At 42.7% G+C, this 18,599-nt stretch overlaps 1 protein-coding gene and 1 pseudogene across 3 annotated transcripts in view; both read left to right on the top strand.

The window, feature by feature from the left end:
• LOC311135343 (vacuolar protein sorting-associated protein 4A-like) overlaps positions 1-18,599 on the top strand; it is a 569,660-nt pseudogene that overhangs the window by 409,954 nt on the left and 141,107 nt on the right. The gene's annotated exons all lie outside the window — the stretch shown is intronic.
• The window catches only part of LOC311135173 (NEDD4-like E3 ubiquitin-protein ligase WWP2), a 45,994-nt gene continuing 27,751 nt past the window's right edge, over positions 357-18,599 (top strand). For both annotated transcript variants that reach the window (XM_084169096.1, XM_084169095.1), the window contains exons 1-9: positions 357-421; positions 1,530-1,611; positions 3,916-4,069; positions 4,201-4,322; positions 4,681-4,818; positions 12,095-12,176; positions 13,383-13,528; positions 13,715-13,937; positions 14,078-14,167. In XM_084169096.1, the coding sequence (XP_084025222.1) occupies positions 1,542-1,611; positions 3,916-4,069; positions 4,201-4,322; positions 4,681-4,818; positions 12,095-12,176; positions 13,383-13,528; positions 13,715-13,937; positions 14,078-14,167 (1,025 nt within the window). In that variant the 5' untranslated portion in view covers positions 357-421; positions 1,530-1,541. The remainder of the gene's footprint in view (positions 422-1,529; positions 1,612-3,915; positions 4,070-4,200; positions 4,323-4,680; positions 4,819-12,094; positions 12,177-13,382; positions 13,529-13,714; positions 13,938-14,077; positions 14,168-18,599) is intronic.

The following is an 18,599-nucleotide window of genomic DNA, read 5'->3' as shown; positions in this document are numbered from 1 at the left end:
TTGCTACATACATTTTTGAATTTATAATTAATTATATGTACCCATTGATTCTTGAAGAATATAAAAATGCCTCATGAGCTTAGGTTAGCTGTCGCACCCCATCAGAACAAAGTAAATGTAAACAAACACTAGTTAGCATTAAAACTATAATTTTGATATCATGGATGGTCAGTTCTTGCATCCATAGCGCTGTCTATGAATTTGAAAGTGGTTACATTTCTCCAGCCCCATCCCTCAGCTTTGTACCAACTATTGTTTCAACTGCTGTAAAGCAGTCAGATACTGTACATGTGTTTGCATGTTGTGAACCACAATTCAATGCGCTAGCGTTTAATGTGAATCACGTGACCACGTCATCCAGACAGGCGGAAATGAAAGTTAACTAGCTAGTAGTTGTACCAGCGGACCACAGCTAAAAAAGGTATTTATGGTAAAATTAACAAAATACGTTACCAACAATGTCAAGTAATATAGTATTGTAGAAAACATTTCTTAAATAGTACACATTTATATATCTACGTTTACGAGGAAAGGTGGCAATTAAATTGTCCTTATGCCGACAAAAGCTGTTCGCTAGTTTGCTATGACTCGGAGCTATCATCTAAATAGCTCACCATATTCCGTGTTTTGTTTTTGTGTGCAGGGTATTTCAATATGGAGACAATGAGCCAATTTGAGTTACTGATATGTAGATACAGTTAATCGATGTAAGTTTAGATAGCTAGTAGTTCGAAGACAATGCGATGTCTCACCCTGGAACTAGCATCTCTTACAGGCAGTAGATGTCGATATTCTCGTTTTATCGTTTTTCGTTGGGATTACGCTGTTTACTAGTAGCTAGCTACGGCTAATCGCTCCGCTAGCTATATGCTTTCATATCATAGTCGACATCAGTGATGAAATTGCAAGGTGATTCACAGGACTCTGCCACGACCCAAGTTATTGGCTAAGATATATCAAACCTTATCAGAATAGCTAACTATCTCTTCGCTGATGTATGTGATCGCTACTGTAATTTGCTAGTTAACGGTTTTGCTGGCTACACTAACGTTAGTCACGTTTTCGGGTTAACGTTATTAGCTAGAAGTTTGCTATGCTGGACGGAGGACGTGTATTTTAGGACGTGATAACACCCATATGAGTCGAAACTATTCGAGCTACTACTGTCTACTATGACTAGCTAGATACACAGAGGAAATACAATCCACTGCCAATTGTCATTGTGCCAGATAGTTGTTTCCAAGGTAGTGAGATGGCTAGGTAGCTAATGTATGATCATTTGGCTGTAGTAGTGTAGATTGCAGTGGCATGATATTGCTGGCTAATTAATGTCTGTTGTAAGGATTCACTGCGACATGTTATTTTACTATGTATGTTGTTGTTGTTCACGTTGTGTGTTGGAAAGGAGGTTACACAGGGGAAATGCATAGCCAATTGTTTTGAATTGCAGTGTGTGATTTAGGCCTACTTTACAGTTAGCCTTCATGTCAGTTATGTGTGTTCTCTGATTGTGCCTGTGTGTGTCTCAGGGCTGTGATGTCATGGCAGCTGCCAGTGTGACAAGACCTGGCAATGTCCAGACCACAGAAAAATCACAGTTGACCTTGAAAGGTAATAATCAATAGGAAACTTTTAATTCCTCTCATCTATCACCTCCTATTGTAACCTACTCTAATACTCATCTTCCCTGTGTCTGTCTGACAATTTCTCTCTTGACAACCACACCAAGCTCTTGCCACATTATTTCATCATCCATTGTTATTCCAGTTTCCCATTTGCTCTCCCTGCCATTTATTCCCTCCCTTCTGCTCTCTCTTTCCCTCAGTGAATTGTTCATGAACTACTACTATGTCTCCCATCACTCGCTCCCCCTCTCGTATAAGATCAGATAAAACAGGTTTAATTCACCTTGACAGTTTAAAAGAATTGGAAGATTTCAGGTCTATTGAAAAGATACATACATCAGTAGCCTAACAGTTATTAGACCCATGTTTTCCTTAGTGGATATTTAATGAAGTTCGAAGTTCATTCTGACATGGATAGCCAGACAGTTGTGACATTTCACTGGCCAAGTGAGCATCACAGTAGTATGGAACAATCAACAACACATTTATTAACGGAACATGCAATCCAAGGGGCAAAATCCTCCCAGTTTTGCATGTGTCAGCTAGAGGGCGATATTAGCAGTTTTGTGTTTGCTTGCCATATAGTTACTTGCCATACAGTTACAAATGTAGAGGAGCTGTAATAAGTATGTTTTATTACTGTAGGTTAATGTTTGATCAGAGTTCGGTGTACCACAGTCATTCAAATTGTATTTTTTTGTATTTTGCATATACAGTACCAGTCAAAAGTTTGGACACACCTACTCATTCAAGGGTTTTTCTTTATTTGGGCAATTTTCTAAATTGTAGAATAATGGTGAAGACATCAAAACTATGAAATAACACATATGGAATCATGTAGTAAACAAACAAGTGTTAAACAAATCAAAATATATTTGAGATTTGAGATTCTTCAAAGTAGCCACCCTTTGCCTTGATGACAGCTTTGCACACTCTTAGCATTCTCTCAACCAGCTTCATGAAGTAGTCACCTGGAATGCATTTCAATTAACAGGTGTGCCTTGTTAAAAGTTAATTTGTGGAATTTCTTTCCTTAATGCGTTTGAGCCAACCAGTTGTGTTGTGACAAAGTAGGGTTGGTATACAGAAGATAGCCCTATTTGGTAAAAGACCAAGTCCATATTATGGCAAGAACAGCTCAAATAAGCAAAGCGAAATGACAGTCCATCATTACTTTAAGACATGAAGGTCAGTCAATCCGCAAAATTTCAAGAACTTTGAATGTCGCAAAAACCATCAAGCGCTATGATGAAACTGGCTCTCATGAGGACCGCCACAGGAAAGGAAGACCCAGAGTTACCTCTGCTGCAGATAAGTTCATTACAGTTACCAGCCTCAGAAATTGCAGCCCAAATAAATGCATCACAGAGTTCAAGTAACAGACAAATCTCAACATCAACTGTTCAGAGGAGACTGCGTGAATCAGGCCTTCATGGTCGAATTGCTGCAAAGAAACTTGATTGGGCCAAGAAACACGAGCAATGGACATTAGACCGGTGGAAATCTGTCCTTTGGTCTGATGAGTCTAAATTTGAGATTTTTGGTTCCAACCACCATTTCTTTGTGAGACGCAGAGTAGGTGAACAGATGATCTCTGCATGTGTGGTTCCCACCGTGAAGCATGGAGGAGGAGGTGTGATGGTGTGGGGGTGCTTTGCTTGTGACACTGTCAGTGATTTATTTAGAATTCAAGGCACACTTAACCAGCATGGCTACCACAGCATTCTGCAGCGATACGCCATCCCATCTGGTTTGCGCTTAGTGGGACTATCATTTATTTTTCAACAGGACAATGACCCAACACACCTCCATGCTGGGTTAGGGCTATTTGACCAAGAAGGAGAGTGATGGAGTGCTGCATCAGATGACCTGGCCTCCACAATCACCTGACCTCAACCCAATTGAGATGGTTTGGGATGAGTTGGACCGCAGAGTGAAGGAAAAGCAGCCAACAAGTGCTCAGCATATGTGGGAACTCCTTCAAGACTGTTGGAAAAGCATTCCAGGTGAAGCTGGTTGAGAGAATGCCAAGAGTGTGCAAAGGTGTCATCAAGGCAAAGGGTGGCTACTTTGAAGAATCTCAAATGTAAAATATATTTTGATTTGTATAACACTTTTTTTGGCTACTACATGATTCCATATGTGTTATTTCATAGTTTTGATGTTTTCACTATTATTCTACAATGTAGAAAATAGTAAAAATAAAGAAAAACCCATGAATGAGTAGGTTTGTCCAAACTTTTGACTGGTACTGTATGTTCATCAATTGTAATTTTTTTTATTGTCGCAGTGGTCTCAGCAAAGCCTCAGTCACCCAAGCTGCCCACCCGTTCCAGACTCAGCTCTTTTGTGGAGGTGACTGCCGATGGCCTGACTAGTGAAACCAAGAAAACGGGCAAACGCACTGGACACCTTGAGCTACAGTGGAACGAGGACCTCACCCTGTGAGCCCCCCCCCCCCCCATGCTATGCCGCTGTACAGTACAATGCTATGCCGCTGTACAGTAATACCACATGAATGTGTAATGTAGGCCTATTTGGTTGTGTAGCTGATTTTGACTTGTGTGTTGTTTAGGAATGTGACGCCTCAGAGCCACTTAGATCTAAAGTTGTGGAACTGCCACACCTTGAGGAAGGAGTTGCTGGGGAGTGCCACCATTGACCTGCTTGACACCCTGCGTACACATGATGGCAAGAGTAAGACAATAAACTTTTATTTTTTTAAAGTTGTTAAAAATTTTATGTAGGCCTATGTTCATGGATTGTTAGCAGGATTCCCTGTCATGCTACTAAAGTAGTCTTTCCAGTTGGAAAATATTAGGGGTTATCCTCTACAGAAATTAAAGATCAAGCTCCATCAGGATGTTTCTTTATACAAACATGTAAGAAGAAGAGAGAAATAACTTTGTTTGCCTTTACGCAATTGATAGAGCACATCTTATCATCTCTTGCTTTCCCTAATCCTTCATTTTCTTTCCCTCCTTCGTTTTCTCTTTCTTCACACTCTCCTCCATCTATCCCTCCCTCCATTCCACAATCCCCCCTTTCCCTCCAGTGGAGAATCTGCAGCTCAGTCTGGTCTTGCAGACAGAGAACAAAGGCTCAGTTGTAGCAGGAGGCGAGCTGAACGTCTGTCTGGACGGCCTGGTTGTTGATCTGGGATCTTTGCCCAATGGCAGCACAGCAACAGACAGTGAGTCCTGCCTTACTACTCACACACACACACGTTAACACTTACAAAAAAGTACACACCATTTTTTAATGCAAACAAAATGCTCCCACACACACACACTTTCACTCTGTCTTGCTTTCTTGCATTTTCTCTCTCTCTTGGTCTCTGGTATATATTCACACTCATTATGTTTAGTGACATGTTTGTGATTACTTATATTTGTTATTTTTCATACTCCACCCAAGCGAAAAGTGGGGCTCATTTGGAAAAAGCCAAAGAGTTTTTACTTTGAAAGTGTGGTGGAGTCTCAAATGTGGTGGAATATGACTATTTTGAGCCATCATGTTACTAGTGTGCAAGTTTGCACACAATCTATCACAGGTTTTGGCAGAGTCTTTCACATGTTTTGAAACGTGGACTCGAAGACTGGGGAGTACTATGTGTCTGTTGGACCACTTTCCATACTTTCATGTAGGCCTAGTTGATACTCTTGCTTAACATCCACTAGGCCTATAACTTGTGGACACTCTAACATAATTAGATTTCAGTAACAGTAACAGACCTTTTGTGTTGCCGATAGTTAACTACACGTATACAAACAAGTGGCGAAAGAAAGCCAAACAGCAGACAAACTTTTGTAAGACAAAGATTGGGCTTTCCTCTTCAGTTTTTTAAATGACTAACAACCCATTAAACTGATTTATAGGGGTCGCTTGAGTTTCCCAGTTCATGCATCTCTCATCTGTGTATAAAATAACACACAGGCCTTTTCATACAGAATCACAGAGCCATAGTGTTTCCTAGTGAATGAACACAGCACAAGTCAGGGTTGGGTCTCTGAGCATATGGTTCATAAATGTGTCTCTTTGTGTGTGTTTATATATATATATATATATATATATATATATATATATATATATATATATATATATATATATATAAATGTGTGTGTTTGTGTGTGCATGAACATTTAATATTGTTCTTAAAGCGATGAATAGGCTTCACAGCGCCTGTTCCATTCAGATCTGTTACTTTGGTGTTCTCCAAGCACTGTTTCACACACGCACGACATCATCACACACAGCCATGCACACTCGCACACATGCTTGGGAGTCCTTATGTGTAATTTGTTTCTCAGAATTGCGTAATTGAGTCTTGTTTCTGTGAGCTGTGCAGGACATTCGGCTCCTGTGATCCATGACGCGGGGGGGGGGGGGGTTCCTCTTTTCCCCGGGTGGGGGTTCACTGGATGTGGGACAGGGGGAAGGGTGGGGGAGGAAGGGAGGTGTATTAAGGCAATGAGTATGTGCTTTCTGAGGTCTTAATGGTCTTGTTTGTTGGGGATGGTTGTTAGTGAATAGAGGTCTTGAGTGTGCCCTCTGAGGTCAGATTTCTTCTTTTTTTTGGGGGGGTGTTTTTTGGGGGGATGTATGAAGGTCTGGAGTGTGTGCTCTCTGGCAGGGTGGTGTATAAAGGTTCAAGTGTGTGCCCTGTTGCTGGGGGAAGGTGTGTTAAGACCCTCTGTGTTCTCTCTGAAGGCAGCTCTGTTACGTTAATGTTTTAAATCATTTCCCCTGGCAGTTTTTTTGACACGCTGACACACACTGCTACCATAAACAGGCCTTTGTGCTGCAGCCAGTAAAAAAAACACACTTAGACCAGACAGAACTCACCTTTACGTGCAGTGGGGTCTGAAATGATTGACACCCTTGATAAAGATAAGCAAAAATGACTGAATAAAATAAATAATTCAAATACTGAGCTACATGTAACTGCCAAAATAAAGGAAACCCCAATATAATGTGTCTTAATAGGGTGTTGGGCCACCACGAGCTAGAACAGCTTCAATTAACCTTTGCATAGATTCTGCAAGTGTCTTGAACTCTATTGGAGGGATGAAACTCCATTCTTCCATGAGGAATTCCATCATTTGGTGTTTTGTTGATGGTGGTGAAAACTCTGTCTCAGGAACGGCTCCAGAAGTGTTCAATTCGGTTGCGATCTGGTGGCCCATGGCATATGGTTAACATTAGTTTTTATGCTCATCAAACCATTCAGCTCCGCTCGTGCCCTGTGGATTGGGGCATAGCCATGGTCGCCAGAATAATGGCCTGCCAAGCATTTTTATACATGACCCTAAGCATAATGGAGTTTTATGATAGGGCAACATTTAGATTTCAACCTAAATAGACATACCCAAACGTAATAATATTTCATGAGATGGCCATAAACAATAACTGGTAATGTTGCGTAGTTTTAGAAAGGTCTGGAACTCACCTTTCTAGTAGTCTTTTTTTAAAAATAAATTGCTGAGGTGTATTCACTTTTGATGACACAAGCTCAAATATGTAGTATTATGAAAATATGAAAAAGTAAGATTTCTTTCCCCTATTCAACAAATAGGGCTTGGAAAGACTGAAATTATTTCCAAATACAGTATCAATCAAATTATAAACGACTTACTATAAGATTTCAAATTTCTTATAACTGTAAATAAATACGATCATACTTAGTGACAGTACAATATTGGCACTATTTCATACAACTGATGACAGAGAATTTTCTCCTAAATGTCAACTGAGCGGCGCAAAGACACCATTCACATGTGTGCAGACTCATTACAACTTCAGCTTTAAGCACAAAGTGATTCCGTCGTCTGTGACAAAGAGAAAGTGGTCTTGTTTCAATGCTATTAAATTATTTAGTATTTCTTCATGTTGAGAGCTCTAAATCCGGCTGAGAATATCACAGCGAGATGAAACCACAACGACTGGATTCGCTAGACCAGGGCTCACCAACCCTGTTCCTGGAGTGCTACCCTCCTGTAGGTTTTCACTACAACCCCAGTTGTAACTAACCAGATTCAGCTTATCAACCAGTATTAGAATCGGGTGCGCTAGATTAGGGTTAGAGCAAAACCCTACAGGACAGTAGTTCTCCAGGAACAGGGTTGGAAAGCCCTGCACAGGACTGTAACCTTTCATATGCCGTCTCCCAGGCTGGGCTCACTCGCTCAGAGGAAGAGAAAATCAATTATTTGTCTGGATAGGCCCGAAAATGTGACACGTCACTCCCAATGCAAATGTGTGGTCTGAAACCTGACACTTCAAGTCGGCTCCACTGAGAGAGTGGAAGCGGAGAGCAGACAGATGGGGCTTACTGGCACTATAAGGCACGGGACCTTATGGCGTTCACAGAGTGCTTTATACAATGCATTCGGAAAGTATTCAGACCCACATTTTGTTACGTTACAGCCTTATTCTAAAATGGATTAGATGAATTTTTTTCCTCATCAATCTACACACAATACCCCAAAATGACAAAGCAAAAACAGGTTTTTAGACATTTTTGCTAATTTATTACAAATAAAAAACAGAAATACTGTATTTACAAAAGTATTCAGACCCTTTGCTGTGAGACTCAAAATTGAGCTCAGGTGCATCCTGTTTCCATTGATCATCCTTGAGCTGTTTCTACAACTTGATTGGACTCCACCTGTGGTAAATTCAATTGATTGGACATGATTTGGAAAGGCACACACCTGTCTATATAAGGTCCTACAGTTGACAGTGCATGTCAGAGCAAATACCAAGCCATGAGGTCGAAGGACTTGTCCATAGAGCGCAGAGACAGGATTGTGTCGAGGCACAGATCTGGGGAAGAGTACCAAAACATTTCTGCAGCATTGAAGGTCCCCAAGAACACAGTGGCCTCCATCATTCTTTAAATGGAAGAAGTTTGGAACCACCAAGACTCTTCCTAGAGCTGGCCGCCCGGCCAAACTTGAGTAATCAGGGGAGAAGGGCCTTGGTCAGGTAGGTGACCCAGAACCCGATGGTCACTCTGACAGAGCTCCAGAGTTTGTCTGTGGAGATGGTATAACCTTCCAGAAGGACAACCATCTCTGCAGCACTCCACCAATCAGGCCTTTATGGTAGAGTGGCCAGATGGAAGCCACTCCTCAATAAAGGCACATGACAGCACGCTTGGAGTTTGCCAAAAGGCACCTAAAGGACTCTCAGACCATGAGAAGCAAGATTCTCTGGTCTGATAAAACCAAGATTGAACTCTTTGGCCTGAATCCCAAGCGTCACGTCTGGAGGAAACCTGGCACCATCCCTACGGTGAAGCATGGTGGTGGCAGCATCATGCTGTGGGGATGTTTTTCAGCGGCAGGGACTGGGAGACTAGTCAGGATCAAGGGAAAGATGAACGGAGCAAAGTACAGAGAGACCCTTAATGAAAACCTGCTCCTGAGCGCTCTGGACCTCAGACTGGGGCGAAGGTTCGCCTTCCAACAGGACAATGACCCTAAGCACACAGCCAAGACAACGCCGGAGTGGCTTCGGGACAAGTGTCTGAATGTCCTTGAGTGGCACAGCCTGAGCCCGGACTTGAACCTGATGGAACATCTCTGGAGAGACCTGAAAATAGCTGTGCAGCGATGCTCCCCATCCAACCTGACAGAGCTTGAGAGGATCTGCAGAGAAGAATGGGAGAAACACCCCAAATACAGTTGTGCAAAGCTTGTAGCATCATACCCAAGAAGACTTGAGGCTGTAATCGCTACCAAAGGTGCTTCAACAAAGTACTGTGTAAAGGGTCTGAATACTTATGTATATCTGATATTTCAGGGTTTTTTAACTATAAATTGGCAAAAATTTATAAAAACCTGTTATTGCTTTGTCGTTATGGGGTATTGTGTGTAGATTAATGAGGGGGAAAAAAACAATTTGATCCATTTTAGAATGAGGCTGTAACGTAACAAAATGTGGAAATAATTAATGGGTCTGAATACTTTCCGAATGCACTGTACACCAAAATGTCAGTTGGAACCGGTCCAGAACCGCTCAATATGGGGGACTTACCATCTAAGACTCAGGACCCACATGTGTGGAAGCACCTGCTTTCAATACACTTCGTATCCCTCATTTACTTAAGTGTTTCCATTATTTGGGCAGTTGCCTGTATGTTGAGAAATTATATTATTTTATACAATTGATTAGAAAAATAAATTTTGTTTAACAAGTAATACTTTTATATCTCAAAGGTAGGGGTCAAAATCATTGACGCCTCTGTTTTCAATACCTTTTCAATACCTCACCTTACGAGGATAAGGGCACTGACCCCACTGTATATACAGGCTTACACAGACAAACACATACACTCTTATATGTCCAGTGCACACACAACGTCAACAGAGTATATATGTTCAGAATAATTGTGAGCTGTTAAACCATATGGAAATATTGCCAATGCCAAACAGCAAACAAAATAAACTTTATTGGAGTTGGTGGGGAGGCTGGCTTCTGAGGATAGTTTTTTTAGGGGAGCACATGAAATCCAAGACAATTTGGCTCAACTCGTTGAAACATTGACTTTTGCAAGGATTTCAATAAGCAGTATTCACCAGCAGACGGTCGACCCTTTAACCACATTCCAACCTCCATCTCCGGAAAGTTAGCTAAGGCAACACAAACAAACATAGATACACTATATATACAAAGGTATGTGGACACCCTTCAAATTAGCGGATTCGGCTATTTCAGCCACACCCTTTGCTGACAGGTGTATAATATCGAGCACACAGCCATGCACTCTCCATAGACAAACATTGGCAGTAGAATGGCCTTACTGAAGAGTGAGTGACTTTCAACGTGGCACTGTCATAGGATGCCACCTTTCCAACAACTCAGTTTGACATATTTCTGCCCTGCTTCTCCGGTCAATTGTAAGTGCTGTTATTGTGAAGTGGAAACATCTAGTAGCAACAACAGCTCAGCTGCGAAGTGGTAGGCCACACAAGCTCACAGAATGGGACCGCTGAGCGCTGAAGCTCGTAGTGCATAAAAATCGTCTGTCCTCGGTTGCAACACTCACTACCAAGTTGCCTCTGGAAGCAACGTCAGCACAATAACTGTTCGTCGGGAGCTTAATGAAATGGCCTAAGATCACCATGCGCAATGCAAAACGTCGGCTGGAGTGGTGTAAAGCTTGCCGCGATTGGACTCTGGAGCAGTGGAAACGCGCTCTCTGGAGTGATGAATCACGCTTCACCATCTGGCAGTCCGACGGACAAATCTGGGTTTGGCGGATGCCAGGAGAATGCTACCTGCCGAATGCATAGTGCCAACTGTAAAGTTTGGTGGAGGAGGAATAATGGTCTGGGGCTGTTTTTCATGGTTTGGGCTTGGCCCCTTAGTTCCAGGGAAGGGACATCTTAACGCTACAGCATACTATGACATTCTAGACGATTCTGTGCTTTTAACTTTGTGGCAACAGTTTGGGGAAGGCCCTTTCCTGTTTCAGCATGACAATGCCCCCGTGCACAAAGTGCGGTCCATACAGAAATGGTTTGTCGAGATCAGTGTGGAAGAACTTGACTGACCTGCACAGAGCCCTGACCTCAACCCGATCGAACACCTTTGGGATGAATTGGAACGCCGACTGCGAGCCAGGCCTAATCGCCCAATGTCAGTGCCTGACCTCACAAATGCTCTTGTGGCTGAATGGAAGCATGTCCCCGCATAAATGTTCCAATATCAAGTGAAAAGTAATCCCAGAAGAGTGGAGGCTGTTATAGAGCAAATGGGGGACCAACTCATAACCATCATTTTGGAATGAGATGTTCGATAAGCAGGTGTCCACATACTTTTGGTCATGTAGTGTATGTCTCATTTCTCTCTGGAGGTATTTGCGGACAACAGCTAGACTGTGACAAGCTCTGTTATTAGATGATGCATTCAGAGCAGTATGACACAATGGTTTCTCCACAACTAGACCGATATGGCCTCTCACAAGGCCTTTTCAGACAGTTGAAACAGGAGCATTCCCTGGACAGACACACATGCTTGTTTTTCTCAATGTCTACCTGTTTACTTAAAGCAGGATCTGAGTTATATATAAACACATTAAAGCATTGAAGCTGTCTAGCTTCAGGAGCCAGTGTTAGACAGACTGCATTTATTTATTGGAGGTTAGTTACTGCCGCCCGTGCCCCACTCCTTATGAGTGTCCCAGTTTTATAATGAAAAGCATGTTATATGGCTGTGGTTTCAGTCAGGGGAGGGAATTAACTTATAGACTCATACAGTCACAGACCACATTCTATAGCAGTGAAAATTGGTCTCTGTGAAACAGTAACAGTCATTTCATGACCGCAAGGGTTTTGGAATTTTGATCTTGTGTGATTTACTCTGTAGAGATTGGATGGTATATATATATATTTTTTTTTACTAATGGTCATAATGAAGTTTGATGTATCGATGGTGTGTCTTTGTCTCTCCTGTTTGTACAGAGATGCTGCAGTCAGACAGACAAAGCCTACGCAGGACCCAGAGTGAGGAAACCCCCAGTTCCGCCAGCGGCCCCCGCGGCAGGTGAGCACAACCATACACATATTTGAATTGACCTGTATATGATTTATACTTTGTTGTATTCATACCCCTACAGAGTACATACTGTATGAACAAACACTTTCACACAAATGGTCATAGATTCATTTCACAACTTGGATGTACAGAAACTCATGTTTCTCTACCCTCTCACACATACACACACACACACATGCACTCACACACACACACAAATTCTCAGAAGTCTAACTTTAAACACAAATATACTGAGGGTAATGGTCAGTGCAGTGATCCAACACAGAGATGCCCTAATCAAATCAATGATAAGGTACAGATAGGGAGCGTGCCAAAGTATGAGACACTAGTCTGCTCTACTACAAAGCACAGATGGTATTGTATGGTATTTCCCTGAAAACATTAAGAGGGCACTGCTCTGGACCTTTTTTATTCGAAACTGCATTGAACAGCTCCATCCATCTGTCCCTAAAGACAGGAGTAGAAAGGGAGGTGTAGATAGAGGCAGGAAGAGACAGGAGTGCAGAGAGTTCTATGTCGTGTATTTTGTTGCTTCTGCATTCTCCCATGACGAGAACCATGTGCCCCCCCCGCCCCTCCCCAAGGGGGAAAAAGCTTCAATGTCGGGTGCTCAAAGTTTATATTTTCTCCTGTCCTTTTCCAAACGGCTGTTCCTCTGTCCCTCTTTCAGTATAGGTAGTTGGTGAAAAAAATTCACTGCAAAGACACAGTTTCAGAACCTTTCTAATAAAGTTTCCATTGATAATTATCCAAGTTTGTGCTCAGCATTCCAATGTCTGGGGGGTAAAAACCAACATGTTTTCATTGTATAAAAGCACTTGTAGGAAAGAAAAGCTATATTTAGTTTTAGGAAAATTAGTATATTTTGAGAGGAAAAGGAGCTCACACTGACACCTCTTTGTGTGTGTGTGCATGCATGTTCCGGCGTCTGTATGTTTGTGATCTGTGCTGAGCTACTTTTGAAAGATTTTCTTAATCCTTTGGTTTATTCCTAAGCAGCACTCCAAAGTATCAACCGCAAACGGATTCTATATTTTTTACAGTAGAAATGTACATTTACATAAGTAGCTTAGCTTTAAATCACATTCACATTCTGTTCATTGTCACACAGCATGAGTTGAGAGTTTAAGGGTCATTTTGTGTGGTATGAGTGATCCTGACCCCTCCCCTGTTTTCTGTCTGTGTTCTGGTCAGGACTCACAGACACTCTGCAGGGGGTTCGCGAGGGGGTTCCCCGGGGGGCTCTCTGACTAACGGAGAGCTGAGTGAGGAGCATAGTCCTGCGGCTTCCGGTCACCCTCGCTCGGCCAAGAACTCCCACAGCAGCCCTGGGAGTGCAGGTACGATAACCTTGGCGACATGAAACCATTTTTCTGTCGCTCTCCATTCACTTGACACTAGAATTGGAACAGTATCATGAATCAGCTGTGAACTTTCATACTATAGACAAAGTGTTTTAATCATTATGATGTGTAGCTTTTTGTTCCGGTGTGGATCAATCAACTCCTTTACCTACCCACCCACAGGTAAAGTTGAGCTGACTGCCAACGGGCTGGAGAATGGCCGTAGTGGTCTGGCTCATCATACACCCCCACCCTCCTCCCCGTCGGTCCGGTCCCCAGCCCCCAGCAGCAGCAGCCCCTCTCCTGGGCCAGACAGCACAGTCCTCCCCCCTCCTACAGAGGCACCCCCTGCTGGCACCAACCCAACCACTGCTACAGAGCCTGTTCCAGAATCACTACCGAATGGGTAAAATGTTGCGTGCGTGTGTATATGTGACAGATGATTTGAGGTTACGTTCAATCTCTTTCCTCACCTGTAACTAGACATGACCTAATGCCTCCCCCACGCTCTCTCTCTCGCTCTCTCTCTGTCTCTCTCTCTGTCAGCTGGGAGCAGCGAATCCTGCCCCATGGCAGAGTGTACTACGTGGACCACAACACAAAGACCACCACCTGGGAGAGACCTCTTCCACCTGGGTCAGTCGGTCGAAAATGTTGAAATCCCAATGTGGCCTTTGAGTCAAGATTATTGTCCACCCCTGGCTACACACTTTGACCTCTCATACTCCTCCTCCTACAGTCAGAGAAGAGTAACGACAGTTAGCAAGCCCACTGCATGATGGGAATGTCTCTCTGTGGAGGGGAGATGTTGCCCACTTGTGAATATTCCCTGCATGTCTCTCCCAGGTTGAAACATTTACAAAATAAATTTAAAAATCCCACATCGGTTCATCCTTGCAAATGATTATGAACAACTCCAGACTACACCTGTATGTAAAAAAATTATAGTGGACCTATATATTTTTAAATAACTGCCCTTTTTTCTGGCCTGTAAATTGATTTTGACAAACAAATTGGTCCCCAAAAAACTGTGCAGCCCTTCGTTAAATGTTGAAATCTCAATGTGGCCCTTGAATCAAGATTATTGCCCACCCCTGGCCTACACACTTTGACCTCTCCTCCTCCTCTCTTTATCTCACACTTCCTACCATCAGAGGAGCTTGACGACAGTTAGCCAGTCCAGTGCATGATGGGAATGTCTCTCTGTGGAGGGGAGATGTTGCCCACTTGTGAACATTCCCTGTGAAGTGGGCCCAGCAGGGAGTGGCAGAATCACTCACAGCACAGTAACTTTCCTGTGGGTCTGACTCCGGACAGTCAAGTGATCGGAGACTAGGCCTATTTTCTCTGGATGGAAGAAGTGACTAAATATGAGAAAAGACTGAATAATTGGTTACTGCTGCTCCCCACCCCAACTTAGACTATACTATCCAAGTAGAGGAGTCCTTTACTTACAGTATACAGTTGAAGTCGGAGGTTTACATACACCTTAGCCAAATACATTTAAACTCAGTTTTTCACAATTCCTGACATTTAATCCTAGTAGAAATTCCCTGTTTTAGGTCAGTTAGGATCACCACTTTATTTTAAGAATGTGAAATGTCAGAATAATAGTAGAGAGAATTATTTATTTAAGCTTTTATTTCTTTCATCACATTCCCAGTGGGTCAGAAGTTTACATGCACTCAATTTGTATTTGGTAGCATTGCCTTTAAATTGTTTAACTTGGGTCAAACGTTTCGGGTAGCCTTCCACAAGCTTCCCACAATAAATTGGGTGAATTTTGGCCCATTCCTCCTGACAGAGTTGGTGTAACTGAGTCAGGTTTGTAGGCCTCCTAGACACGCCTTTTCAGTTCTGCCCACAAATTTTCTATAGGATTTAGGTCAGGGCTTTGTGATGGCCACTCCAATACCTTGACTTTGTTGTCCTTAAGCCATTTTGCCACGACTTTGGAAGTATGCTTGGGGTCATTGTCCATTTGGAAGACCTATTTGCGACCAAGCTTTAACTTCCTGACTGATGTCTTGAGATGTTGCTTCAATATATCCACATACATTTCCTTCCTCATGATGCCATCTATTTTGTGAAGTGCACTAGTCCCTCCTGCAGCAAAGCACCCCCACAGCATGATGCTGCCACCCCTGTGCTTCACGGTTGGGAGGGTGTTCTTCGGCTTGCAAGCCTTCCCCTTTTTCCTCCAAACAGAATGATGGTCATTATGGCCAAACAGTTCTATTTTTGTTTCATCGGAGTAGAGGACATTTCTCCAAAAAGTATGATCTTTGTCCCCATGTGCAGTTGCAAAATGTATTCTGGCTTTTTTATGGCGGTTTTGGAGCAGTGGCTTCTTCCTTGCTGAGCGGCCTTTCAGGTTATGTCGATGTAGAACTCGTTTTACTGTGGATATAGATACTTTTGTACCTGTTTCCTCCAGCACCTTCACAAGGTCCTTTGCTGTTGTTCTGGGATTGATTTGCACTTTTCGCACCAAAGTACGTTCATCTCTAGGAGACAGAACGCGTCTCCTTCCTGAGCGGTATGTCAGCTGCGTGGTCCCATGGTGTTTATACTTGCGTACTATTGTTTGTACAGATGAATGCCGTACCTTCAGGCGTTTGGAAATTGCTCTCAAGGATGACCCAGACTTGTGGAGGTCTACAGTTTTTTTTCTGAGGTCTTGGCTGATTTCTTTTGATTTTCCCATGATGTCAAGCAAAGAGGGACTGAGTTTGAAGGTAGGCCTTGAAATACATCCACAGGTACACCTCCAATTGACTCAAATGATGTCAATTAGCCTATCAGAAGCTACTAAAGCCATGACATCATTTTCTGGAATTTTCCAAGCTGTTTAAAAGCACAGTCAAGTTAGGTATGTAAACTTCTGACCCACTGGAAATTGTGATACAGTGAATTATAAGTGAAATAATCTGTCTGTACACAATTGTTTGGAAAAATTACTTGTGTCATGCACAAAGTAGATGTCCTAACCGACTTGCCAAAACTATAGTTTGTTAACAAGACATTTGTGGAGTGGTTGAAAAACAAGTTTTAAGTGTATGTAAACTTCCGACTTCAACTGTATGTGTGTCAGGTCTTTAAGTGTGTGTTTTATGTGTTTGGGCATCCATACATTTAGTCATCTCTCATGTCTTTAACAGGCTCTGAATCACCGGCACTGATTATTTGAGTGTAGTGGTGTTTCTCACTGTGTTCTGCGGAAACCCAGCTCTCTCTTTTGGGGTTACTACAGCCAAGCCTTTTATTGCCTTTTTATTTCTGTGATTATTTATTGATTTTCGCTTACACTGTGTGAGAAGCCTGTTTGAGGGAAAGGTCACTCCCGCCCCATCTCACTTTTTCCACTGGAGGGAACGGGCCAGAAAACAAAAGTCCTTTCTTAGAAAGAGCACATGTATGCAGCGCTACGCTGGGCCCATCCTGAGGCTCAATTAGTGGCTTGCCTCTTGGAGGCTGAGCTGGCTTTGACTACAGCTGCAAGGTTTGGTGCTTAGTGCTTTGGCTGCGTATCTAGTCTGAGTTAGCATGGCGCTGCAGCTCAGATGAAAGGCATGTGGTGCTGGGCTGCATTAATGGGCCTGGAACTGAGCTCTTCTCTAGCAGTGTTGGGTTTAACTGCTCTCAGGTTCCCCCTCGAAGGGCAGACTGTATGGGAGCTATAGCACTACTCTGTAGGGTAGGGGAGCTATAGTACTCCACTGTAGGATAAAACACTCAAACCACTTAAATTGGACAGTTTTATCTCCATCTCTTCATTCAAAGACTCAATCATGGACACTCTTACTGACAGTTGTGGTTGCTTCGCGTGATGTATTGTTGTCTCTACCTTCTTGCTCTTTGTGCTGTTGTCTGTGCCCAATAATGTTTGTACTATGTTTTGTGCTGCTACCATGTTGTGCTGCTGCCATGTTGTGTTGCTACCATGCTGTGTTGTCATGTGTTGCTGCCATGCTAGGTGGTTGTCTTAGGTCTCTTTATGTAGTGTTGTGGTGTCTCTCTTGTCGTGATGTGTGTTTTGTCCTATATTTTATTTATTTATTTTTAATCCCAGCCCCCAACACCGCAGGAGGTCTTTTGCCTTTTGATAGGCCGTCATTTTAAATAAGAATTTTTTCTTAACTGATGGTTCTAAAAATAAAATGACCGTCATAACCGTACAAAAAATATATATAATTGTTTTTGTGTGTGTGGAATGAACCGCTGACTGAAGACTGGATGGCCAGGCATTTGTGCTGTTGAATCAGTTTCTACTGTAACATGGACTCTACAACGTGATGACATTTTGTTACTCCTTGCTGAGACAAAAAAGGTGTTGTAGCAAACGAGTCTTCGGTTGCCTAGGCAACGTCCCCCTCCCTGCAGCAGCAGCACATGCAGTCAGGAGCGGAGGACAGAAGAAAATGTGAGTCTTAAAAAAAACTAAAAAGATTAACGGTTATAATGGTGACCGCGGTCATTTGGCTGACCAATTACCGTCATCCAAACTTGACCAGGACCTTTACAGCCCTACTCCGCTGTAGGATAGGGGAGCCATAGTACTGCTCTGTAGGGGACCTGTTCTCTCAGGGGAACAGCAGCACAGCACAGGGAACAGGGAGGGATGTTATGTTGCAGCTCTTAAAGCTCTTTTTTGAGGAATGTCTCCTTTTTGAGTTCTGAGCTGTGTGTGTGTTAGCATATGGAACTCTTTGCTGTTTTCTCTTCCAAATTCAGTTCTGGTTGAGTCAGAGATGAGAATAGCAACAGCAGCCTCCACACATGAAAAAACACTGCTGCACTGCACTGGAAATGTGCTCATGTGTTGTTTTACGTGTGTGTCTGTGGGATAATGCATATCTTAATCTTGTGTTTGCATATCCAGCCTTGTCTGTGTCCGTGATTACATACAGTACCAGTCAAAAGTTTGGACACACCTACTCATTCAAAGGTTTATCTTTATTTATTTTTATATTTTCTACATTGTAGAATAATAGTGAAGACATCAAAACTATGAAATAACACATATGGAATCATGTAGTAACCAAAAAAGTGATAAACAAATGAAAAT

The sequence above is a fragment of the Coregonus lavaretus genome (assembly GCF_964263955.1).
Source record: "Coregonus lavaretus genome assembly, chromosome: 9".
NCBI lineage: Eukaryota > Metazoa > Chordata > Actinopteri > Salmoniformes > Salmonidae > Coregonus > Coregonus lavaretus.
Note: the sequence above shows the minus strand (reverse complement) of the source record. Positions and strands in the feature narration are given on the sequence as shown.